At 41.9% G+C, this 27,873-nt stretch overlaps 1 protein-coding gene and 1 long non-coding RNA gene across 2 annotated transcripts in view; one reads left to right on the top strand and one right to left on the bottom strand.

Annotated features, from left to right (window-relative positions):
• LOC112556649 overlaps nucleotides 1-16,742 on the bottom strand; it is a 54,180-nt gene extending 37,438 nt beyond the window's left edge. Inside the window, exons 1-2 of the long non-coding RNA XR_003097800.1 lie at nucleotides 16,630-16,742; nucleotides 12,505-12,600 (exon numbers count right to left, since the gene is read on the bottom strand). This is a non-coding gene — a long non-coding RNA (uncharacterized LOC112556649). The remainder of the gene's footprint in view (nucleotides 1-12,504; nucleotides 12,601-16,629) is intronic.
• A 3,453-nt stretch (nucleotides 16,743-20,195) lies between these two features.
• On the top strand, nucleotides 20,196-27,397 carry LOC112558005. The gene is given in 6 exon segments (XM_025228183.1): nucleotides 20,196-22,689; nucleotides 22,901-23,344; nucleotides 23,346-23,824; nucleotides 24,159-24,363; nucleotides 24,719-24,955; nucleotides 25,141-27,397. Coding segments are annotated over 6 exon segments (3,579 nt in total). The 5' UTR covers nucleotides 20,196-21,498; the 3' UTR covers nucleotides 26,164-27,397.
• The last annotated feature ends 476 nt before the right edge of the window (nucleotides 27,398-27,873 follow it).

Here is a 27,873-nt window from a genome sequence, read left to right as displayed (position 1 = left end):
TTTGAGTTTGTTTAAAGAACACGTGACCCTTCTCGAATAATCAATGCTGAGTAATTGTTTCAACAAACTGCTCAAGTAGGTTTTTAAAACGAAAAACAAAAGTTGACAAAAACAAACTACATGTATTATAGCTCAAGATTTTTGTATCTCCTACCAAACGAAAGTCAAGAAAATTTGCCTTATACATGCACAAATCAAATGAGCACGAAGCACTTACATACTTTGACAAACGAGCGGCGACAGAGCTGCGGGAGACTACATCCATCATTTCAGTTTAGGTTCATCGCCCAAAGAGACATAAACATCAGGGAAAGTCCCCACCAGAAATCCTATACTTTATAAGCTACTACAGACAGGATAAAGATGCCTAACATAATACCCCACCCTACCCCCTTACTAGCAATAAGGAAAGTGGCTCATTTAAAATCTGCATGAGTGTATTTGCGGCCGATAATACCACAAATTCTAATCATTTAGTCACACGACAGAGGTCTCGGCAGGGTTCAGCAGGAACTTGAAGACGCGTAAAGCCGGTATTGTTTGTTTTCAGTCATGTTTCATCTCCTCCTACCGCAACGCAGCAGGACTGAAATTTCCTATGGACGGTCGATGCCATTACTGTAATTTTACACCAACGTCCATCAGATATCGACATAAACTTAGAGGCTCAAAAAGGTGTTGATCACAGGAGAGCGTAGCAGAGAGGAAATGCTGAACTAATGAACTGTCTAAAATTAAGCTGATGGCTGAAGGTTAATAACTGCCTTAAACCCTAGTCACGTCTCCTTAGAGCAGTACCACAAACTCTTTTGTTGCATAAAAGTACTGTAGCTAGTAAAGAAAGGGTTTGATAAGATCAACACCTTAGCTTGAAACTGCTGACAACATTACAGCCAGGAAGAAGTTTGTAATATTTTATGTCCTTTTCACTATACCACGGCGCCTGCAAAGAGAGGGAAGGTGTGGAAAAGCACGTGTAGGAAGACTTTAACGCGTTCCCGCTGAAAACTATTCTCCAGGTGAGCGAACAACAGGTCTACCTTGCTGATGCCGTAAGTAGGCTGTCCCCAAGCTTCACCGTTCCATGTCTAAGCTCCATCATATATTACAAGGATGATTCAAGGCTCAACTGCCAGTATCGTGCCGGTTGCCGATTCATTCCGCATGGATAAACCTAGTCACGACCAGTGAAAAGCCATGAGCTATTTGGCTGAAACTCCACACAAATGTGCTAACAAAAGTATACAGGGCATGGATTAGTGAACTGGGAGCGGTCCGGTAATAAAATAGTAAAATCGCTAGCTTGTCGCAATGACAACGAAGACCCCGACGCCTGCTTCGGCCTTGCCTTCGGAGGTTTTCTCTTGGTACACCCGTTTCTCTCCCTTTGTAGTGCATAACCGCTGCCAGGTGGATACAAGTGCTATCACATTAAGCTAACCAACCATTAGTACATTAAGGAGCTACATTAGTTTCCTTTTTCATATACTTTTGGGATTTTTTTCGGCAGTTATGACTTAAGCATCGACAAATATCCTCTCTCTCACACATATGAACGCACACGTACACCCACATTCTCTAAGAACACTTTGAACTCTATCTTGAATCTTCTTTCTCAGTGTACATTTATATAGCTCACCAAATGCTGGTAATCGAAGCGCTCTGACTAGATTAAGACTAGGTGTCTCACCCATGAAATCACATGCCCCAAGACGTTGAATTAACTCCATTGCTGTGGTTCGTAACTGCTCATTCAGTCGTGATACATCAGAGTCAAAGCTGCCTTTTACTTTTGTTTGCCCGGCATACGGTAGTATTTGAGAGAAATTCACAGCAATTATCGTCCGTAACTGGCCATCAAGTTTTAAGTTGAAATGAGCCAATGCCTTAATCGATAAAGTTCAGTTTCTCTCTCTCGCACAAGCTAAAGAAAAAAAAAAAAAGACATAGAAAGCTGGGTTTAAAAGACAGATGCTAACGTTCTGTTTCGTTTCCACTAATTTCTGGTTTCAAACGAACCGTTTACTTACAGTCGTGTTTAAAACACAGCTCGGAAATCTCCATGTTCTCTTACTTATTCGCGGAGAAAATAAACTGACCCACTTGGTGATGTATAGGTACCATTAAATAAGAAAGGCATCATGCCACACCAGCCTTTTCCACATCACTCAGCTCTTTCTTCCTGTATTCGACTTCGAAATTGTAAGGCTCGATCCCCAGATCCACGATTCCTGCATTTCGACGACCATAGAATTGTAAGTGAACTCTCGCGCCGGATGAGTTCGATTGAGTTAATGAGCAACAGAAGATTGTAGTCCTCTGTTACATCCTCAGGCCTGTGTTTTGTTTCAGATGTGATTGTAAGCTACTGTTTTGCTACCAGAAATTTTGAGCGGAAATGATTCAGAACGCCACTATCATTACAAATACAAAGCATTTATTTATCCTTTTCAGTAAATCTCCAACAGCAATATTAGAACATTACATAAAACAGCACAGGCTAAAAAAACATAATATTCGAACCTAACTTGACATTTCACTTGACATTCACTGTGCTTTGTCGTAGAGCTACCTTAACTGTCTTCAGTCACCGAGACGAGATGATTGAGAGTACTGTGTGCAGACAACAAAGCATCATGACTCATTCAATCTTTTGTACTTCCAAGGACGATGGACATTTTATCTCTTTGAAATAAATGGTGTACAATTGTCGAAGAAAAAGCTGAAAAAAATCCAGACAGAATTTGTGGTATGGTAAAAGCGGACTTGCCAGCTCCAAACGTGCCTATAAATGCACTGAGTGGGAAGGAATAACCTCCTAACTCTGGTATGACATGTGTTAATCATAAAAAGTGCCAGCCGTGTTTTCTGAGAGAATGCCAATATTCTTCAGTATTTCTTAACGATAAATCAAAAACAGCCAGAAAGCCAGTGTGCACTCTGACTTTTCATCAGACCCCTCTGACATCTACAGGGTTGCCATGTAAGTAATAAGAGATGACTTGAGTTTCAGAAATACCACTGTTCAAGTTTGGGTAAGACCTTTACAATCTAAGCAAGTGGTAAACAAGAATCTTCAACAACAAACCAATAAACAAAAATTAACGCTCTTGGCCTTTTCATAAAGTTAAAAACTTGATTCATATGGACAGAATACAATCCCACAAGTAAGCTCAAAACCCGCGAAAAATGTATTATTTAAAGCGTTGACGTTGTTTTCCACAGGAAACACTCATATATTCATGGTTCAGACACACACTGACATTCACAAGTCGCACGGCCGAAACAACAAAGGACAGCCTAAATCTGTTGGTCCTGCATGCAGGTACACAAAATTGGCGGCCCAATGGGAGGTTGAAAAATTCTGTCAACATGACATGCCTATCACCACGAGGGATTTCAGACACTTTCAGAAGTGTCTAACTGTGAGACAGAGATGGACTGAGAAACAAGAATTCGCACTCGGGAAAAGGAACTACCCTCAACAAATCATCTACATCATCACATAGTACATGGTAGGGGTCAGCTAACAATGCCTTTCGACTTTCACTTATTCTGGTAACAGATTTACGTCTTTCTCGATGGTTTGTGCAAACACTACAACTGAACTCCCTTTCCCTCCTCATCCCTACAGCCAATCAGTTTCCCCAGCACAGGCTGTGGAGGTGGGTAGGGTGTACTTAGCAGGCATACGAACGTCTGGATTCTTGATGCACAAATCTCAATCTCTGTCAATCACTTCCGCTACAATCCAAAAGTAGAAGCAAACTATTTCCAAATACTCAGTTGTGAAGTGACAGCTAGAGCATCATCGTGCGCTGCACACAATCCCGAATCCTGCGCTGGGAGCGGGCGAAACAGCACCCGTCAGGAAAATAAGCACACTGGATCCTCGACACTGTCTTCCAAACAAACAAGTCACCTGGTATGGCAACGCCAGACCCCAGGGGTCACCACTCAGAAACGCATCCAGAGACCCAGTAAACAAGCCTCTGTCATGTGGAGTCATCATTCCTTCCTTTCGCATTTAAAGAAGAAGAAGAAAAAAAAAGAGATAGAAAAAACTCTCCTCATCCTAATCACAGGCGAAAAAAGGTGCAAAACATACTCATAAATACGGAATGAGTAAACCTGACGAACAACACGGCAATAATTTTCCGACCATCACTGTTATAACACGAAGGCTCCTTGGAGAATAGTGGTTTAATCCTGTTTTAACGCACTCATTTACATCATTGAATAATATTGGAGCTGGTGAGGCGAGGAACGAGAAAGCTACACCCGCGAAGGTTCACTTCCAGAATCATCAGTTCTATCTTCTGTACTCGCAAAAACAAGGTTATCTTAACAACTGTTCGTTCATTCTGCTCAACATATGGAAAACGTCTTAAAGTTCTGAAAGTTTTCCACTTCACGAGCGAGAACTTCTAAATAAGTTTTTTAATATGACGCACGCTTGCTAGCAGCCCTAAGTGGGTTTTCCTTGCTGCTGTGCCGAAACTCATATCAGAATCACGGAGGCAGGAGACATAAATTTGTCAGGCCTTCCTGGGTTTGGAATGGAATGGAAATTAACAGTACTTGTCTGTGAAACTATGTTGTACTAGTCCCGCTTGGTCAGCGGTGAGCAGAAGGGGAAACAGACATTCCATATACTTACTTCTACTCTCTCATCATTTTACGATGCCAGTCTTAAATGTAAGATGCATGCTGACAATACCACAGCTTACACGTCATTCAGTGAAACACCCTTATTAAAAAAAGGAAATAAAATCACAAGAGAGGAGTGGGGGGGGCAGAGGGACATGGGGAGTGCTGCTGTAAATGTACAGGTCGAATATTTAAGAATTTGAACTCCACATTTAGCGTTATTTAAAAATCTGTCACGTCAGCGATACCGTGTAGAAAGACAGCGGCGCTCTTTGTGTGCCACGTAAAACAATTATTCTCTTGTTCCACACTAAGCTTTAAAAAAGGGAAAAAAAACCTGCCTGGTGAAGTTGTTTTTAGTTTTTAATTCTTGCTATTCAGGAGAGAACAGCTATGCTGTTCGTTATACAAACGAAAGAACATGTACATGCACTTTCCGGAGGACTCTGTCCTAAATGAAACGTAAATATGAGATGACAGTAACATCTTTAATTCAAATCACATAAATGAAAATAAACAAGTGATCAACCACAAAGCTGTCGTCCAACTTTGTCAGGATTAACTACTCTCTTATTAAACCAGTCTGCAGCACTTCCCACCCAACATGCACGTCCTTGCAACAAACTCCAGCGCACGTCCGTTCCTATGATTAATTAAACAGCTGCATTGATCATGTTTTCCTGTCGTAAATAAAGCATGAAGCTTCGGCGACAGACAGAAGGCATCTGCCTTCGATCTACCTGGTGCCTTTCTGCTCACTCTGCTCGAGAGTAGCCCGTGTCACGAGGACATTCATTCCCTCCCAGAAACCCCGGCTCTTATCTACAGATCGGCGTCTTATTTCCGCCTGCACCTACCAGCTTTCCAGGTGCTATCAAGTTTCGCAGTCTCGTGCGTTTCTCAGAGGAACGATCTTAATTGCTACCGTTGGTGCTGTCTCCTATCAGCAAGCATCTACGATCGTACTTATCGGGAAAAAATCCGACTACGCTGCAGCAAATTGAATTTGGGGCTGAACAAACGGGATGGCTAGTTTGGTCTGTATTTCGGTACAGACAGTCGTATTCGTGCCATATCAGATGAATGCGAATCTTGGCGCGGTCTGTTTGATATAATTTAGAATGTATATTTGGCAACTCTTCTCTAAGTCTCACTGCCCTTCCTGAATTATAACTAAGTCGGAATGTTAGCAAAATTTGGTAAATAGGTATAAATAAAATACCTAGTTCTTTCTGAAGCAGAATGTCTTAAGTGGAATTGAAGAAAGGCCCGGTTTGAACAACAATAGACTAAGTCAAATGAAGTGGGATTGTACTCCTTTATAGACAGTTATTTTAAACAGTCAACGGTGAATGTTAAAAAAAAAAAAGAAGACGACAGCAGAATTCAATGTGGCCTCTACAGGAGGAACATTCGGATTTGTTCAACTTACTGAACATTGCTCTCAAAGGGATTTAAAAAAATAAGGACACAGTTATGCAACGACTTCTCTATTCTACAGGTTTAGAAAAAAAATAACAATAATGATAATAAGTCTGTGAGCCAAAGCCAGGCTCTCCGAGCATTACAAACACAAAAACACAAGACAGACAAAATTCCTGTGGGTCTGTAAAGTCAATGGGAATGCCAGGTTGTACTTCTGTCGGATGGCATTCACAGACCAAGATGTCAATGAGACAAATCTACAGTCATTGGCCTGGAGTAGAATTAACTTTGGTCAAATCGTCAGGAGAATATCCAGATGATCACAAAGCAGAAATTGAATTACAATGTTGAAACGCATGACTGATTGTCGCTGTTGTAAAGTCTATCCCAGGGACGACTTCTAAAAATGAAGAAACTGTGATGGCCTAAGCCAGAGAGGATTAGCGGCGGTGAAGAGTTGATATTAGCAGAGGAATATATAAAAAGGCTACAGGCAAGTAAACAGTCAAAAACAATACCGATAATGACAGAGAAAAAGTGCAGCTGGGTACAACTGGCACCACAAGCACAACTCAAGATGAAAACGAAAATGTGGAGAGTTGGCCCCTTCAAACCTGTTTGGCGAAGGGACACCATTCTATGGGTAATGTACTTACGGGGAAGTTTTTACAGAGCCAACTTAAGTGAAACCACCTGATTTAAAAAAAAAATCGACTCTTTTTTAAAAATTTCACACGCAAATTAAATGAAAGTATTGATTTTCTTCAGTGCACCTCGTCTGGCTTGGGAAAAAACTTATTTTTCGACTGTTTGAAGCCATAATAGTTCTTTGCTGTAAAACTCTACCAAAGCACCTTTAACCGCCCGTGCACTTTTACACTCAAACCTAAACTCACAAATATTGTTTGTCATCATGTCAATAAGTGTAAACGCTCTGTGGCATTTGCAGGAAACAAACTCATGCATAAAATCACATTTCTTTACAAAAGATGAGTTCAGAGTGCTCATGGATGACTCCTTCAACTGCAGAATATTTTTTAAATGATTTTACTTGGTGGGAAGAGACCACACAGCGGACAAGAAGTACCAAACGCTGAATAAACGAATTCTTTTAAAAGGGTGTGGGGGGTAAAGTGGGGGGGGGGTCTTCACGAGAACATATCAGGGACAAAGCTAAAAGAAACCGTTGTCTGAGGGGTGCGTGAAATAATTTATACACGTGAGGCAGACTCGTCTGTAATAGCGATCCAAGCGTGAACCACGCAACAGCGGTCCTCGCTGTGTTACTCAGCAGGACAGTCTCGGGCAGGCCACAGGTGAGGAAAGATGGCGCACACCAGCGTGGTAACGGCACGCACGCATCATTAACCGTACTTGATATTCGGCACCCTTAATACACTTCCAGCAAGGACATCCTCCTATGGGAAACCCATCACTATAATCTGCAGGTTTCTCTGGCTCCCCCATCTCCTCTTCTCTCCACCCCCCTACCCCATACACCCTCTCACGTTCTCCTCTGTCGTTGGGAGTTCGGAATAGCCGCAGGGGCTCAACGCAAGACATCTCTCCTAGGATGCCAGGAACCTTCATTATTGCCCAAAAACCTGAAAGGTATACACGAATATAAACTGCAAATTAAGGACGCGCCATCTTCTTAATTCGTTTTCATCTGGTTAGACGCGTGTAATGTGATCTGGGTAGCTGTGCCTTCTTATTCCCCCACCCCACTCTCTCTTTGACTGGGTAGGCTGTTAGAGGGTGTGGATGTCACGTGGAGCTGTTTTCTTTTGGGTGTCTCGGATAGCTGCTGTTCTGATGTGCCATCAGCAGGGATCTACGCGACAGGGGGATAGGGTTAGGGCGGCAAAGGACAGGAGATGTTTACAGGGCACATCACTGTCGCTGGAAGATGAAGGGGTACTTCTATACCTTTCCACCCAACGTGTTCTAATGGTTCTGAAATGTGATACGACGATCCACGGTAGAAAGAGCGATTATTATAAGTTTGTAAAGGACCTCACAGGTGAACTAATAAAAGGTGACCGGAAATATCAGCAGGGTTGCCCCTGTTTTGTTTCCTTTAGGCTTATGGCAACGCTATATAACGAAAAGAAAAACAGCACAACATACCACTGAAACCCAAGAGCATGTTTAATTTTCTGACAATAAATACCGTACCACCGAGTACCTTTAACTTGTGAAAGCAAACTTTTAAGACGAGCTGCTACGGAGTACTGTATCTCATCCTCCATTACCTTTCTCTCTCATGCAAACACATAGAGCATGACACTATGTTTAATCCAGAAACAATATGGTGATTGCTGATTTTTAAGACTGGCTTATCAAACTATATGATATCCGAGCTACAAAATATGGACCACTTTACCAGAGAAAATTTAACCAGGTACCCTTCTTAAGGTATCCCTTGTTATGCTTTTCACACAGTAACAGCTGCTGGATGCAAACCACTCTTGAATGAAAGGCGCAAAGCAACCAGCTGGAAAAGAACATCGCCTGCAAGGAAGAATTATACCGCAAAACCATCTGCTGGGGACACGATGCAGAAGCAGATGTCTTATGCATTGAAAGGAAAATTCTGGGCCGATAAACGTCTACAAGCGCGTGATTTAAGCGATCGTTTACACCTGATTAGTTTGCCGTAATATCTTTTAAACCTCTTTGCCTTTATGCAAGTATGCGCCGAGTCAACAGAGGCTAACTTGATACCATTATTCTACAATAACATTTGCTTGCTTTGCAATGGCAATTTAAAACATTCGTTACCTATTAAGACGATATTACCCTACTGCTTCTATCCTAAAAGAGAATGCGAGTATAAGGAGGGGATGTGTGCATGCATGCGCGAGCGTATTTATGTGCACGTCCATGCCAACAGGCATTGACTTCTCACACTCCTTGTTACGTCTAAGAGATGACAAGATACAGGACAAGCTCAATACGTGTTGTCTAATGTGTGACTATTTGGCGAATTTTATCACGACGGACATACAATATCTTTGTGCGATGATAAAAAGCCTTTAGAAAAAAAAAAGCTTCCAAGACTGTTGGGAGTAAAACAAGTCACATCCTTCTCAGAAATCGAAAAGAAAACTGTCCTTGTTAGACGAAAATAACTTTGTAAAATGGATCCTGGTCAAGACAGGGAAACACACCAGAGGATAAATTCATTCTGATGGAGGCAAACCACTGGGAATGGGAAGGCTCTAAAGTAATAATCCAAAGCCATGCAAAAATCGAGTAGCGAGCCGTTGTGACCTAGCCGGAGGACCGTTACAGCAGCACACGCCCGGATCTCACAAGACTTATAATTAATAATGCAGCACCAGCATTTTTGATGATGCTCTTGTTATCTCTGAAACTCTTGTGAGGCGAGAGGCAAAAAGAAAAGTGTATGGTGCCGGAATCATACTCATCCCCCACACCAATATTATGCAAATATTCATCACTTATTATTAGTAGGCTATTTCGTATAACCTCAAAGTGACACGTAACAATTTCACACAAGAAACAAGGTTAATAATGGCACAGAACGGGGATAATGGGCGGAACCTGCCTTACCTTCCTTCCTTTTTTTTAAATGCAAAAAAATCTGTGCCGACAAAGGCACAATATACTATCATTAACACTGGAGGCATTTTGGAACCGCCTTCCCTACTTATGTTACATCATAAAAAGTATAAGCTTGGCTTGTGTCACAAGTTCGGCTGTGCTCGCTTCTTAAGACCACGAGACGGCAAGTCGAGCTAGGGGAAAGTGGAGCGGAACTTGGCATTTTCTGCATCTTAATGACACAAAGCCTACATCAACAGACAGAGAAATCCCACGTCCGATTATTAGTCACTTCAAAATATGTTGCAGAAACACTGTGTGTGTGTATATAAAACCTTCCGTTTATAACTACGTATATCAAATGAGCAAAGAAGAGGGGAGGATAGATGTGTGATATAACTCTCTAAATATCTGCAGAATAATGTTTAAGTAAATGGTAACTGTGAAAAAAAGCCCCTAAAAATTATACCCAAGGTGAAGGATAATAATACTCACAGAGAAAATACTGAGAAGATGTGTCTGTTAAGACGAAGAAATGGATGAACGTCCTACTTAAACTACAAAGGCAGATTGAGACAGCACTAGTACATGACCGTTTGGCCTCGGATATGACCATCATCCTGAAGAAGAAAGGTATTTGTACTGAGTAAAAAAGTCCACTAATCTATTAAAACAAGGCTACTACCCAATTTGAAGAACTATCGCACACTCTAAGATGCAGTAAGTTCACAATAAACAACGCTTTCCAAAATTCTGATAAAGTCTATCCCACCAAGTAATTACTATAGGGGTTTGCCGTCATAAAATGAATGACTTTGAAAAGAAGGGGAAAGGTGATGAAATGTTGGAGTGACGGTGTAAGTCATAGTAACGACAGTTAATAACTACAAGGATCATAAAAACCGTTTTGGATAAAGATACCATGCTAGATATAAATACGCAGCTATGGATGAAGTGACGAGAGATGCACTCTACAAACATTCCATTCCTCAGGGGGAAAACTCCCTCGTGCTTATAGCCGGTGCTTGCTTATATCCTAAGCATGGCGCATAAATTTTAAACTTGACGTGTACTTTTTATTAAGTGAAGAGTATAGAAGTTTATGCGTCTGCTTAATGTTCTTTTTAACCCGTCAAAAGAAGCTAAAAGTTTGGTCCAGTTTGCTGAAGTTGTGAGTGAAGGTCCCAGGCAAAAAAAAAAAACAGGTTTGGAGAGAACGTTCAGGACATCGGAGCTTTGGTCAAGATGCAAAGCCTAAACTTGTTTACCAATACACCGCCAATGCAATGGGTCTTAGCGGGACCCTAGAGGTCTGATGCTTTGAAACTCTGCCCGGTTAATGATGGTCTTTAATGCTGCGTTCGAACTTCTCCAAGTGGGGTTGATGCTTTATCTACGCCGTCCAACAGACGACTGCTTTACATGTTCATCTACCCGCGTTCATTACCCTGGTCCGCGAGCAGATAAGTACGAAGCAAGCTCAAGGTGCGGTATGGCAGCTGTCGCTTTTCATGTTTCGACTGGCTGCGTGGAAAGTATGTTTGGCGCGTTGTCTTCTCTGCTGTCGTCAAGGTCTGCCTGCACTCCTCCCCTTTCCTACCCCTCCTCCTTTAAAAAAAAAAAGCCATCACAAGCAAGTTCTCTCTTATCTCCAGACACGCCCGTCACAAAGCCAAGCAAGCGATAGTCTGAACAGTATCCGTAGACACTGAGTGACCTCCGTTTCTCAGCTCTCGACTCCTACTCAAGCGCTTGTTAGGCTCACAATAATATACGTTGCTGCTTTGTGAGACTCGTCCTTTACAAATGACACGAGGGTACACGCGCGCGAGCTAATTTAGTACTGCAGCTTATTCAATGGTGCACTTTGCATAAACTCACGAAACTGCAATCATCAGGAGACATTTACGACCCTTTCTTACTACCTCAAGTAAAGAATGAAACAAAGCAGGTGGGAAAGCCAAGCACTTTTTTGGTATTAACTCAAGTGCAATTGCAATCAATCTGAGCACCCCTTACACAAAGAAGCTATTTTTTTCGCTAACAGAGACTGCATCGAAGCCTAACATCAAGAATGATTGACATGACAAATGCCTAGCATTAAACAGTTAATACCACAGGGGGTGGTAAATGGTACATTTAAAAGCTGAATAATTTCTCTACAAGCTTCTTCCATTGGCTTAAATTTAATGACAACACATCATGTTTTTTCTAATGTAATTTATTGTGGTGAAGCAAGCAAAACATATCCATGTAGGGATCTGCTTAATGTGTCTTCTGATGGTCTGGGGCAGCAAAATCAATAGCATTATTTTGCATCTTATCATTATTTAAATTCTGGTTAGTCTTTATTTACTTTACGATGACTTCACTTCATCTAAATGAACTGTATTTTTTTTTTTGTGTTAAACATAGATAAATGCTGAATTTTCACCATGACCCTACCTCAGAAATACAATTTTGGCACAAACGTGATGATCTGTGTTACTCTTACCATTTGCAGCAAAAATCACAATAAAAGAAGAGGAACTTGCTCCTATAATATCACCAACTTACTATTGTTATCATTTAATATAAAAAAATTCCTCCTTTTGATGGTCTTCATAACAGCATAAATAACACTCTATGCATGGCTGTAATCTTTAGTCACATTTATGAGTAATATGTGTGTGTGTGTGTATATATATCATAAAGCTCAAAGTAAAGCTATGTTGTAAAAATGAAAGCATTCTATTTTCTACATCTGTAGGCATAACTAATATGGTATCGATAAATGCGAAAAACCCAAACTTCTTAGTGTACTATATCTGAACTGGATTTTAGGAAAATACTGCATTATTACAAAAGAAAGCAACTTACTTGTGTCTTTTCATTGTTGCGAAAGAATGCAAAACATTCTTTTATATCAGATGACACATTTTGTACTGTCTGCTTGTGATAAGCCAACCTATCAACCTGAAATGTTCAATTACCTATTATTATTATATTAATAATATCTATCATTAAGCCCTTATGCCAAACTTAATCATTTGCAAAATCTCAATTATGAATGTTCAACAAACTCTGATTGGTAGGTATCACTGTAAAAAGATATAGACATACTTTCAATAAGCTACCATATTTCTATTTTTCATGTCTAAACAAACAATTCTTAACATGTAAAATTTGTCATTCTTTAATTTAATTCTTTAAAATTCTTAAAACCATGATGCTGGCCTATCTTGGTCTCTATTCTTTTATTATATTTTCTATTTCTTTCTATCGCCTGAATTACATAAACTCCTTTGTTTTGCAATATGTTTTGCACAAATTCAGGAACAGTAAATGTGCCAACCTCTATACACATAATAAGGTATTATACCAAACAAGAAAACAATACTGCTGACCACACAAAAAAGAACACTGTTGAGATGAAAGGTAGCAACAAAATGATTCTGAAACAACACTTGGATAAAGAAATCAACAGTCCCCACCCTTGGAAGATAGCCAAAACTTAAAATCACTGACTATAAACTTAAGAAACAAACGTGACAACTAAAAGAATATGGAATCATGCAAACCTGCACCTTTAAGGCTAAAGCTGATCCAGTGTCTTTGAATTAACCTATTTTGTGTGGTCTGAGAACATGACTAAAAATCTATGTCAGCGTTGAGTGCAATGCAGTTTTGCAAGACTATTTTAAAGATTAACACTGCTGTCCACATATTTGAGTAATATTATATAAAGTAGTAGCATACTTTTGTACAGTCATGCACTACACAACATTTCAGTCAATAAAAGTATAAGAATATCATGAAATTGAAACAAATGCCTAGTGACTTCCCTTTGTAACATCGGATCATTTTCTTGTGTTGTTTACTACCAGCATGTCAAGGCCTGGCTTACCGAGAAAGACTGTGTACACTAGAAATGTGCGGGGCATGGATTCTGATTCTTTTCGTACTGAACTTCAGCGTTCTGCTCTCCTGGTCTCCCCTCCTGACAATGTGGATGAGCTTGTGGCTCTGTACAACAGCACCCTGACTGCTCTTCTTGACAAGTTTGCGCCTGTGAAAAAGAGGTGCATTACTGAGCGTCCTGATACCGCGTGGTTTACTCCAGAGGTACGCCGAGCCAAGAAGGTCAGGCGTCAGGCGGAGCGCAGATGGCGCAAGAGTAGACTGGAGGTGGATCGTCAGATTTATCGCCATACAAGGAGCCAGTGTTCAGCCATCATTGTCAAAGCTAGGTCGCGGTATGTTATGAATATTCTAAGCTCTGCAGTTTCTGATTCTCGCAAGATGTTCACAGTTGTGAATGGTCTCCTGGGTAAAGATGTGACTCAGCCTGTTCTTCCAGAGATGGATGATCAGATCGCTGCCAGTACACTAAGTGCTTACTTTGAAGACAAAATAAAGACCATCATGGACAGCTTCAGTGACTCGGTTGCTACTGTGGAGCAAACCAGTGACTTGTTTTGTGGCATGCCCCTCTCTAACTTTCAACCAGTGACAGAGGATGAACTATTGAAATTAGTTCGGCGTTGTCGCCCAACCACGTCTGTGGATGATCCTATCCCCACTAGTGTTCTTCTCCAGCACCTTGACATTCTACTTCCTGTACTAGTTCGCATAGTCAATGCTAGCCTTTTCTCTGCCTCTGTACCCAGACAATTTAAAACAGCTGTGATCAAGCCTATCTTAAAGAAGCACAACTTGGACCCTAGCTTGTGTAAAAACTATAGACCTGTTTCGAATTTGCCTTTTGTTTCGAAACTTGTGGAGCGTGTCGTTGCTCAGCAGTTGACATTCCACCTGGACCGCTACAGCTTATTGGATAAATTCCAGTCGGCGTATAGACCCAAGCACAGCTGTGAGACAGCCCTTCTGCGTCTTATGAACGATCTTCTGTGCAGTGCGGATGCAGGGAAAGTGACTCTTGTGGTCCTCCTTGATCTGAGTGCGGCCTTCGATGTCATTGATCACTCCACTCTACTGACTCGTCTCCAAATGGAGGTGGGCATTGGTGGTTCCGCCTTGCAGTGGTTCCATTCCTACCTCAGTGATCGCACACAAAGGGTGATGGTCAATCAAGCTTCTTCAGTGACAGTTCCACTGCTGTGCGGTGTCCCGCAGGGCTCTGTTTTGGGCCCGGTTCTATTTTCTATTTACACATCTCAGCTTGGTCCTCTCATTGAGAAGCATAATGTGAACCGTAAGATGTTTGCAGATGACACTGAACTCTATTTTTCATTTAGTACTGACAGTGAGTCGGTGCGTGAGGCAGTTTGTGCTGTAGAAGATTGTTGCTTAGAGGTCAAGTCATGGATGCTGAGGAATAAACTCAAGCTTAATGATGAGAAGACAGAGGCGATGCTATGTGGTTCCAAGCTTAGCCTTAGTAAAGTCTCTCTAGACTCCATCCAAGTGGGTCAAGCTAGAATTCCTCTCTCCAGCTCCGTACGGAACCTTGGACTCTATGTTGACAATCTTCTAACTATGTCTGATCATGTCAGTTCTGTAGTCAAGGCATGTTATTTCCATATCCGCACTCTTGGACGACTCCGACCCAGTCTTAATAAGAAGACTGCAAATGCAGTTGCTGTGTCCCTCATCGGTTCTACATTAGACTATGCCAACAGCTGCCTCTGGGGGATTTCAAAGAGCGAGTTGTCGAGGCTACAGCGAGTGCAAAATACGGCTGCGAGGATAGTGGCAGGAAAGAAAACAACTGACCATATTACTCCTGTACTTCGTGACCTACATTGGCTTCCTGTGGAGAAGCGAATTGAGCATAAATTGTTAACCTTAACCTATGGCTGTCTTCACGACCTTGCGCCTGCCTATCTGCAAGAACTCATTCGCTGTTACCAACCCCAGCGGAACCTTCGTTCAGCAGCACACTTCAGACTTGAACGACCGAGTGTTCAGTCAGGGAATGCTAATAAGAAGACTGCGGGTTTCAGATCCTTCTCCAATGTAGCCCCGCTTTTGTGGAACTCGCTTCCCCTCTCGACCAAGGAGTCTGATAGTATTGGATCTTTCAAGAAAAATCTGAAGACTCACTTGTTTAAACTTTTTTGAAGTTTTCATTTGACCTGCAGTTTGGTGGCTGCTGGGATCACCGCGCATTGAGCGCATCTTTGTGATGCGGATACTGGCGCGCTATAAAACTACATCATCATCATCATCATCATAGTGCAACATATTACTCATGTTTTTGTGATAATGCTGGTGTAGACAGAGCTACTGCACTGTCAGTTCTATAAAAGTATAGATCATACAAATATGCTCAATACGCAATACTTGAAAACAATGATAATCAACTATAATTGTGTAAGTACACTATATCATGTTTGCACAATGATAAAATTGCCTCTGACAAATTTCTCAGAGCATATCTTTGCTGTTAAGCAACCCATGACTATGTTAAAAGTAATAACTTTATAGTATCAATATAGATCACTCATTTTTAAATGCACGTGTATATTACACAAAATGGTATTTACATGTGTATATGCATATATGTGAGTCAATAAGTGAAATAGAGAAATTATGGGTGTGCTTGTATGTATTTCATGCTAATAAATAAGTGACAAGAAAAAGAAGGAAAAATGACTGCTTATAATACATGCTATGGAATATTAACAAACTGTGTGGATTTGAAATGACTGCTGCCAGAACACCATTCTTCTTTCGTTATAAGTTTATTATTCACTTTAAACGGTCAATAATGAGATACTACGCTTCAGATTTTTAAACCGTCATAACGAAAATTCAGTAAATGCAACCTAATAACTTAGTATATTATAAAACAAAACTGCATGTTAAGTCCAAATCTTCGGAAAAATCTATAACATGCTGCAGTTATGATTTTCAGTGTCATCATCAGTTGTCTTTCATTCGATCGCGAATGGTTCCTGTGCTTCGTAGATTTTCACGATTAAGACGACATAAACATAAAATACCTTTAAGGATATCTCTAAAATACATAAAATTACTCACCTAGTAACATATTATGTCTGCTACATAACGTGTCTTTGGAAGCAATTCTTGTGAACAACAAACACAACCACATAAACCTCTCGTCTGCAACAATCCAATTACTTGAAAGGTTCACCAGACCGGAAACAATTAATAGTGATTTCCCTTGGATGCCACCGCCATTGCTGTGGAATATAGATGTGTGAACAGCCTCAGCAATAATTAGGGGAAAAGCCTTATGAGAAATAGTCAAAAATTAGCAGTTATCTGTTTCATCTTTGTAGTTGGGAGAGTTTGTTTTTTTTTAATTTGTTTAAATATATAAAATGTAAATTACCACTGTTACCCTACGATATTACAGTAAGACTGCACGAGTAGTGTCCCTTGGGCCAATTTGAAGCCGTGACTTTATGATTAGTCGCGCATGCAAGCGCACAGACACTCAGAACTCTCTATCTCTGTCACTCTTTCGTTCGCTACTTCTACATTCATGCATAGACTGGCTGCCTAGAGGAAAAATATTACTGTTTTTATGTGACATAACATATAAATGCTTGTAAGGCGCATATATCCACTTCAAATTACATATTTTTGCAGATTCCTAATATGCATTAAAAACCGTTATTTAACTGTTATTTAATACATCAACAAATAATTTGAATTTATTGTAAACTTATTTAAAGAGTGTGTGTGTGTGCACTCACACCGTCTTAATCTACGTACAAACAGATCATGGGACATAACTCTAGCAATGATACCGAAGACAGGACGGAATGATAGCTTCCCTTTAAATCTACGAGTAATACGATTAATTTTTTTTTTTTTTAACTAAATAAAAGAAAATTTAGAAAGTGTTAGTAGCATCCGTAATTCACTGACAGGTGAAGAAATTTTATGCTAAGAGTTATTGATAATAATACAATTTCTGAACAAGGCCCTCAGGTAAGGTGGCCAGACGTTTCGGGGGCGAAAGCGGGACACGTGCCGATGATGGTGTCGTCACCGTCAAAGAACGCCGAAAAAAGTGATTTTTAAGGACAACCGGGACATTTGATGGACTTGCCAGAAAGCCAGAAAGCGGGACATTGGGCGTCCCGCCCGATAGGCAGGCGGGACACGAGGTTAAAAGCGGGACTGTCCCGCCTAAAGGGGGACGTCTGGTCACCTTACCTCAGGGGATCTTCAGACTCTTTCGTGCCGTGCAGTACACAGCCTAGAGTCCAGTAGCTGACCAGTAATGAACGATCCACAGCGAGGCGTCAAGAGGTGTGCCAAACTATGGACGTGTTTAGGATATTAATTCGTGGCCAAACGTTGCAGGTATTGCATGACAGCTACTCAGCCTCATTGTCTTCACGTTAATGGCGAAAGATCAGAAAACAAAAGCAAGAACGCATTGTCCCCGTGCAGAAACAATTCAGACTGATTAGATAAAAGAAGTATATATGTATATATGACACCAGCCCGTATTATTCGTTGAAATTCGAGGGTTTTTGGTAAAGGGTTGGTGGAGGAAGAAGGACGGAAAAGAGAAAGACAAAGATAACAGATATTGCTAGAAAAAGTTTCCAGAAAGAGAATGGGGTTTGGGGAGAGAAAAGTGAAGAGTGTAAGGTGCAGATGCAGAAACAGATACGCAAAGATGCATAAAGTGCGATGAAGGGTAGAAGAAAGAAAAATGCAAGAAAGATGCTAGCAACGACGAGGTTGCGCAAACGAGCCATTAAAGTTGTTTAGTGACCAGAATTGTTTCGCCCATGCGTCGGAAACTTGTCAAGAGCATAATGCAGTCGAGACAAGCTCCAACTGGACAGATAACTAAAACAGACTACACAAGCTGACCTCGACGATTCCTCACCAGCTGTTGTCAGCATCAGCCCATGATAAGCCCTATAAACCCTTCATGGGAGAAGGATAAGGCGGAGTGAACATCTTCCATTGCTATCGGAAAAAATCAGGTAACCTGCAATCTGCAAAGTACATACCATGTGTGTCACTGAGGGATTATTGCTTTCACTTTCGTTTCGCTTTTAAACTGCGGGGTCGTTAGAGCCGCCTGGTTTCCAAGATGCTGGAAATTTTATATAATTATAAAATTATATATTTTATATAATTATAAAATTATATAAACAGGTCCAGAGATACGATAAGATCCCGACGTGATGCGAAAGGACTGTCGAAGAAACCGAATTTCCTACCAGCATTATTATAAAGAGGGAATAAATGAAGGAAGAAGTAAACAGTCCAGGAAAGAAAGAAACACTGAAACGAAGAAGGAAAGAAAAAAAAACACCAAAACAATAGAAGAATATTGGAAAAAAAGAAGCGAACACACAAAGAAAGAAACCAGAGAGATTGGGCTGTCTCATACCTGTGTCACCTAATTAAAGAGCAGAGAAAGAGTTGCTTTGCTGTCAGCTATATAGCTTTATTTGGTGGCCGGTTAATATTTTTTTTTAAATCTTAGATTGATAAATAGATAGATAGAAAGGTGCATGAACATAGCGCTTTGTTCGATCATGGGCTTATCTTTATCTAAACAGCTGACTGCAGGCAGCTTTGTCACAAATAGAGGCCCGTTAAGGGATTAGATAATAAATTCAAAGTTCACTAAATTTTTACCAAGCAAATATCTTCGAACGTTTGACAAAATGTTGGCAAAGTTATGTGTGAAGGTCACAAGAATACACTTACTTTTTGTGATTTTGGGGACACTGAAACTTTAATCAACATGTTAAGTGGCTTCAATTACAACATGTATTGCGAAAGTCAGAGATACTTTCAGTTTCGGAAAAAGTTGATAACTCCACTCTTCCCATGAATGTTGCTCGAGGGTTTGAGGAATTATGTCATGCCATCATACTGCAGAACAAGGTTATCTGACAGTCACCTGACCGAACAGGTTAATCTAAAATGTTTAATTAACTTTAAATTGCAAGTTCTAAAATTAGGACATAAAGATTTACTTGCAGCTGTTGCGTAACATATTCATTCTTTAAATCCTTATTTTAAGAATCATCCCATAAAACCGCGGATGACCGGTAAGGTCTGTACATTGTGCGCTGAATTTTTAAAATGAACGGCGGAAGTATTTGTTTAGCTATCATCCCATAACTAGAAGTCATAGCGATAATTAAAAACTGTTTATGTATACTGGGAAAAGAGCCATGCATAATACTCATCAGGTTTAATAAAGATATGGACATGTCCCCATAAGACACGAAAGATAAATATCAAAAAATCTGTTTATCTGTCGCTTTCACCCTCCCTCCCCAGGACTGCTGTCGGTCTGTCAACATCCAGTGACTTATCGGCTCTTTGATGTTTCCTCTTTTAATGAATGATTTCGGCCTGTCCAGTCATACCTTTTTCTGGCTTTCTTCAAATGGATAAATATATTCCATCTGGTTCGAAAAGCGACCATCAAGACATACTTTATGTTCAAATTTAAAATTATGAGGTAATCTCATTTTGTAATTTAATTCACACATCATCGCATTCTACTTTTATTAATCTTTCCGATGTCCTTCACATCCGCTTGTTATTTGTTTAGATAGTTTACAAATTGGGTGACATTAGTGGCTATAAACTCAAGTTTGTTGAGTATGCTGTTCAGCCGTGTCCTTCACCTAGCCTCGAGAGCAGAACTGGAGACAAAGAGGCGGCGGCGCAGGTCCAGGGAAAAGAGCAGGTGAAGACAGAAAATTGGAATATCTTTGTAAGTCACTGGTCTGACGCTTAACTCAACCATAATGCCCTCGTCTTATGAAAACTTGGCTCTAGCAGCTGATAGCTAAGCCAACATATTGTCTCGGAATCTTGATCGAAGAGGATCAGAACTCCCCAAAGAAATCACAAGTGTCGCCTGTAGTTTTCGTTCTCCAAAAACACAGAAGAGAAGAGGGAGGTTGTTCACAAGTGCATCTGCACCAGTAGAACCATCGCCGTTGTTACCTGAGGCTGTTGCGCGGCTGTAACCAGATTCCATTTGGAACCAAGGGTCTCCTTTCTGGTTGGTGTAAACCCATACCTGTGTCACCTGGGTGACCTCCTGCCTGGTGCCTGACTGCTTCTTTCAGGACTTCAAGCGATGCCAGTCCTTGCAAGGGAAAGACTGAAACGGGGTTAGTGTCTCATTTCTTTTCTCGTCAGCGACGATAACGGATGCTCGTAGAACCAGTTCGTAACTTTAATGAAAAGAATTAAACTTGTTTTCTCCCCCTTTCTGGATTGATAAACTCAAAGAAAAGAGGTCGGACAAGATGTTATCTGTAGAACGCACTTACATTAGATAATCTTGAACGGAGAGTTATGTTCTCAATTGAAGTCAGTGCATGTATCAAAATAAGGACTGAACTATCATCGGGAATTTCAGCGATTGGTCATCTTAATAAAACTTCGATGAATAGTTTATATTTGCACATTGACATTTTTGTGAGAGGAAAAGCTCATGCAGATGAGATAGATATCAACATGACTTGTTGTGCTTAGCTAAAAATCAGCTGGACTATTCTAATGGAATGAGATGTCTTTTGAGAACTTACCTACACCATTTTGAAATGAAAGAAGGAATAAATTAAACTCAATGTGGTGAGTGAGGCACACTACGATCTCAAAGCAAATGGTTGATAAAACGCCCATATCCTGTCCATCGATCTTCCACGATCACTGCAAACATGAAATGACGTTTGGATGCCCTGCAAGTGTTCCACATCGAGCTGGCCAGGAAAACGATTTCTGTCAGCAAGCTAAATTAATGTGCTTTTAGCTTTTACCACTGACACCCTGCGCAATATTTGTTTGACCGAAGTGTGACCGAAGGAAGCATTCTGCGCAATACATTTCTGCAAAGCGCGTGAAAGCAGCGAGCAAGAAAAGAACCAAACGATAATGGCTTCCTTCTTGTTACTCATCTCTGGGATCTTTCTCGTCGTCTCCCTAAGTATACCATTAGTGAGGGAGAAACCTTTAACATCAGAGCCGTCTGGTCACGAAGATTACTCCGATGACGAAGGCGACGATGATTCAAAGTCAGTGACTCGTTCGCAAAAATATTCTACCTTCAAGGAAAGTTACAAACGAAATGACATGAAGCAGTTTGCGAATTCATCCCAGGACAAAATTGTTACTTACTTAAAGGATTTCATAAGAAAGAATACCAAAAACCTCTTTGATGGCAAAAGGTCTAGAGGTACTGGGAAGGGAAATTCTAACTACACCGGGTCTCTGAACGAAAACGGAGACCATCATCAAACTTTCAAGACTTTGGAACAAAATTTGGACAATTTCGTGGCTGTTTTTAACACTGAATCCATCGCTGAACCGACACCTGAGTTAATTAGCGTTGGCCAGAAGGGTGTGACACAAGCTTTGGTCACAATGAAGGACTTCCATGACATGATATCTTGCATTTATGTCAAAGGATTCCAGAACGACAGGTGGATTCAGGTAGTGAGCCGTTGCCCTCCGGAATGGACCAACCAGACCGTGCAAAGGCTTTGCCAAGAGGAAGCGGTCCAAAATGGTCCTGTGCTGGAGCTTCCAGTCCAAAACGACCAAGGGATCACATTCGCCAACCATTTCTGCGCCGCATGTCACGGGGTGAGCAAGCTGTTGGAATGGAAGGTCGGCTGGACGTGTGATGACACGAGGGTGTTCGCAGCCTCCGTTGGAGGGTACTTCTCTAGCGGCGCGGTCTCAGAGGGATTCTTCTTAGGACTGCAGCAGGATCAATCCTGCAAGATGACCGTCACGCCACCTATCGCAAACACCATCGAGTCCTGCTCGGCGCCACATTTCAGACATGGCCCTTCTATCCCTATCAACAACATGCCTGGGACAAACTACCCGGTGTCCTTCAACGTACTGATGAACTTTGACTTTGCCGGCAAGACTCACATCCTTTTTGTTGCGGAGTACGAGGAGGAGACAGAGGCTGGCCCCAGGTGCGAACGTGATGAAGCCTACGATCCGTTCCAGAACGAGTGTCGCCAGGTATTCTGCGCACCTGGTCAGCGCCTGGGCTCCACTGGCTGTGTTCCGGAACAGAATGTCCATGCCAGCAGTCCTATCCATCGAGAGGTAATCTTTCTTTTTTTCTTCTTTCATTGCCTACGTTGTAACTCCGTGGCTTGAGGTTAATGACAAATCTGAGATCAAAGGCTTCTGTAGACTTTGATTAATTTATTTGTTTGCTCATTAAATAAATTACAGAGTATTCGTGAGAATAAAGTATTCAAGTGTGCATTCGGATGTCCACATAAATATACCGCTACTCTGTCCCTCGCACCAGACGCAGGGGGACCTCTCGCAGCTTGCTGATTCCAGGGACATCCAGCGTGTGCACATGGAGGTCAACATCCCGGCCAGTGATTTGCTCTTGTTCAATATCTCCGGCTACAATGACTACCTCCAAGAGCAGATCGCAGCGCAGCTAAACATTAGTCGTTATCGAATCAAGAACTTCGAGGTCTCCTTCCATCAAGGTAACTCGTCCAGCAACTCAGTCGTGATCCAGACAATGAGCAAAGAGGAGTGCCGCGAGGAAGCACTCGAATGCGACGACAATGAAGGGTCATCGAACCCAACTCGTGATGACCTCAGAACGACATCGTCTGAGTCGCCGACTGTGTCCGGTTCCATGACTCGGCCAGACTCGGTCACGATGCCAACAAAACGACGACAAAGATGGCGGGGACAACGGCTCGCACCTCACAAATACATCGTCTAACCCCCACGGGGTCATGGCTACGTCTCCTGATGATGCGGTCACTGCTTCGTCTCGCGACTACGTGACCACAGCTACGTCCGCAGAAGACGTAGTCACGACTGCGTCAGCGGACTACGTGGTGCGAATCTCCTTCATTCTGCAGCCGTCCAGGAAGGGTGAGCAGCGCTCCCTCGATGTAGTGGAGTCGCTTAGCTCGCTGGTCAGCAAACAACGGTTGCGTCTGATGATCAACGGCACGAGCCTGCTGGTGGTCAGCGTGGACAACAACGAGTCCAGCGACACCGTGGAGCCTGCCTGCCCGTACGGACGAACCAGCGTGCAGTCCGGCGACATGATGGTGTTACAGCGTTACAACCCAGGGCTCGGCAACACCGAGACATTACTGTACGTCAACAACACGGGTATCATGTACCCGACTGGCAAGTTTGAACTGACCGTTGGTATTGAAGGCAGCTCGCTGTCAATGAACTACAGCGAAGCGATCAGGTGAGAAAGACAGACTCAAAGCAAAACAAAACACAAAACATAAGCGACCAAAACCAAGAAACGAACCCGGAAGCAAAACCCGAAACACAAAACTTAAATCTAACATGAACACAGAAAAGAAAACAGAAAAAAAAACTATTTCCAAACGTACTCTTTTGTAAGAGTATATTTAGTTGTTTTTGGGGGTTTTTCTTTTTCTTTTTCTTTTTTTTTTTTTTTTTTTTTTTTTTGTCAGCTTTGCTCTTTACACCATTGCTGGCGCAATAGATCGTAACGGAAACATTCGGGTCTTTGGTGAGGCAAATTGCTTGAATTTATGTGTTATTTGTTTTAGGGTAGCCGTTGTGTGCGACATGCCGCACATCGCCGCCTCACAGTGCCTTCGTATACAACTGGAGCGGTCCGAGTACGAGTGGGACCCGAGAGGAAAGGAGCTCCATTTCCAGAACCAGAGCTATAACTTCTCGTCCTTTGAGGTGGTCAACGAGAGCACTGGCAGAGTGGAAATTTGTGTCCCTGACACTTACGCGAAATCTGTGGTTCGTGACCTTTCTTTAAGTTCAAAGCGAGGCATTCCTGTGTAGCAGACTACATTTTTTATTCTGTCTCTCTTTTATGTGTTTGCGTGCATGTGTGTGTGTGATTACTTTTTTTTAGTGAGGTTTCTTTATTTTGGTAAGCATAAGACATAATATACGGGGAGGGGGGACGAGAGAAAAGCAGCAATACAACGACGAAACAGTGACAAAAAAGAACAAAAGGAATGAACATAAAAAATAAAATTGGTGAATGAACGAAAAACCTATAACCAGTAGAAAGAATGGTCAGACTATTAAGGAGTTTTCATGGAAAAGTTCCAGACCTATAACTCCGTCTCTCGTCTCGTCTCCACAGGCACCCGAGAAGTCGAGACGACTCAGCAGCTGCTACGTCAACTACGAGAACCTCCTGAAGGCGGAGGGATACATGACGGCAGTTATGGGTCGAGTCTCCATCGTGGCACTGGCCAGTGTGCTCATTACCTACTGTCTCTTTCCTAAGCTTCGGAACCTGCCAGGGGTGAACATCGTCAACCTGACGACAGCTCTCTTTATCGCTGAGATCATATTTATTACGGGTGAAGACATTCAGGTAAGTCCATATCCTCCGCTCTTATATAATATCCACACGCACCCTCGTCAGTATGATAGCGATGAGCTAGTGTTTGTTCGTGTTCATTCATTTTCTGTTGATGACAACAACCTACCCTCCTGATTTACCGTATTCATGTTTGACGATTAAAGATTATATGTGTGTTTGTGTGTTTGTTTGTTCAGACTCGCTGGCTGTGTAGCGCCACCGCGGCGGCCTTGCACTACTTCTTCCTGGCCTCGCACTGCTGGATGAATGTCATGAGCTACGACGTCTTCCGCACCTTCACGTCCAGCGCGTGCATCTTGACCCGCATCCGCGACAAGGGCAAGTACCTGCCCCGCTACGCGCTGTACGCTTGGGGCGCTCCGCTCCTCGTCATCGGCGCCTGCGTCTTCATCGACTTCTCGCACGTGCTGCCCGGCATCAACATCGGCTACGGTGGCACCTGGGCCGTGGCGCACACACACGACCCGTGGCCGCATCCAACCAACGCGTCCTTGGCAACCACCATCGACATGGCGGCTGCAGTCGACCACCACTTTGGTGGCTGCCACGACGAACAGAGGCAGCGGCGCGCTTGGGAAAGGGATGTGATGGATTCGAAAGGCAACGGGAAGGAGAGAGATGACCACGAGGTGGCAGCGCACCCCCCGAATGAAACAGACTTCCGGGACGATAACGCATTCAAGATGCCGGATCGCTCGTGCTGGATCCAGCAGCCTTTGGCGGCTTTGTTCGCCTTCGGGGCTCCCATCCTGATTATCTTCCTCGTCAACTGCTTCCTCTTCGCTCGGACAATCCTCAGCATCCGCCGCACGGCGCAGCTGGCAAAGCTCAGCACGCGCAGGTCGTCAGTCCGTAACCTGTCGGGCCGCAGTGACGTCATTCTCTACGTCAAGATGGCCACCGTCATGGGGTTCACCTGGGTCTTTGGCCTGGCCTCCTCCATCATCAGCGCCGTGGTTGACGAGCCTACCTCCGAGGTGTGCATGGTGCTGCATGTCTTGGGAATCCTCTTCCCCATCATGAATTGCTCGCAGGGTCTGTTCATCTTCTTCGTCTACGTCTTCAACCGCCGCGTCCTCCGACTGTACAAGGAAAAAGCAGTGGAAGTTAGGAAGATGTTACTGGCGAAAAAACAGAATGTAAAATCGGCCAAGCCATCCAGATCCAAAAATACCATTGCATATATTTACAAAGAGTAATATTAGAAATTTTCTATGTTTACACACACATATATATATACGCACACACATAAATAAAGTGGAGAGATATTGACACATTCTCAGCTGTATATATATATATACACACACATACATATACAAGTATATATATCTCTTAAGTAGGCAAAAATTTAAAAATTCCCAGCTGAAAATTTCTTGACTGACGAAAGGGGTAATGGGAAATGCAAATGTTTAAAAGATTTCCTTCATTCCTGGCTGTTTGTGTCCAGGCTGGCCTCAAAGTCCTCTGACTAGAGATTCCTTCGTGTAAATATAATTCATGAAAACTTCTTTTTTGCGTTTTCCACCATTCAAAAAGCACGTTTAAGCATGTGAACGTGTTCTGTGGGCAAATCAGTGAACAAAACTATTGTCTATGAGTTGCCGTGACACACCCTGACAATACAAAGACGATCTCAGAGGATCTGTCATACCAGGAACAGGCTCGCATGTACGTGAGACTTGTAAAACAAGAAATATCAGTCAATGGAATGAACATGGAGTGAACGCGCCTGTGAACTAACTCTGATTTGACGAAGACTAACACAAGGGAAAGAGAACTTTAAAAAATCGCACAAAGGAAAGTAGTTAAGTCTCTTGCTCAAACGTTTTTTCCCATAGACCCGTCATCTTGTGTTTGTCTACAAGACAATATCTGAGCTATAGGGCATTTTTTAAATGAAAAAGGAAGAAACATACTTTTAAAAAATAAATAATTTCTATGGTACGATCAATGACTTCTACTGAATAAGACTTCTAAATATAAAAATGTCATACAGGTACAGGGAATGTATATTTACCCAGTATATTTGGAATTAAACATAATCTCATCAATATTCAAGATTTTCAATTGTTCGATGATTGAAAAGTGCTATACCTCTTATATTTAATATTAACAGTCAATTGTAACACGAAGACTACTTGTCTAAACTCTTGTCAGTACAATGTACAGTGCATGTGAGTTTGTCCGCTCGCCTTCATTTCAAAGTCAATTGGTCAGACTGATTTTTTTAAACTTTAGAATCAGGCGACTGGACATTAAATCACCTGATATATATAATTATATACTTTGAGGTGTTTGTGATGGAGACGCCTTTCCATGATTCAGTGCTTTTTGACAGCTGTATTGTAAAGATTTACCTTTTTATACGATCTTCAAAAGGAAGGAATTCAAGAAATAAAAGATGAAAATTTTACTTTTGACTTCGCTTCTATCTTCACATAGGTGAATGATGTATATACCTTCAGACTGCCTAAAATAATTTTTGTTTACGGAAGGTATGAAGTGTGGGGCCTTTGCTAAGAAAATCTAGTACTGTATTGTCAATACACATGGATGCCCACAATGCGCACACACACACACACGCAAGCACGCACGCACAAACAAACAAACAAACAAACAAACAAACAAACAAACAAACCCCTTACATTTTTATCGCTTTTTAAAACATCTGGCAATACCCATGAACTACTTAACGAACATTAAAAATTTGAGATAAGAACAGAAACATTGGCTGTCATATGTTGCTAGACAATGCAACGATTCATTTATACCCTACAGAAACACAATTCAACTGATACTCTTATTGCATTTATTAGCTTTGGACTAGCTAGATTGCAAGACCATAACTCCAAGACCATAAACTATTACAGGGTGAGCGCGTTGGAAACACCAAAAGCAGCAGCAGCAGC

The sequence above is a fragment of the Pomacea canaliculata genome, linkage group LG2, assembly GCF_003073045.1.
Source record: "Pomacea canaliculata isolate SZHN2017 linkage group LG2, ASM307304v1, whole genome shotgun sequence".
Lineage (NCBI taxonomy): Eukaryota > Metazoa > Mollusca > Gastropoda > Architaenioglossa > Ampullariidae > Pomacea > Pomacea canaliculata.
This window is presented reverse-complemented; position numbering and strand designations above follow the sequence as displayed.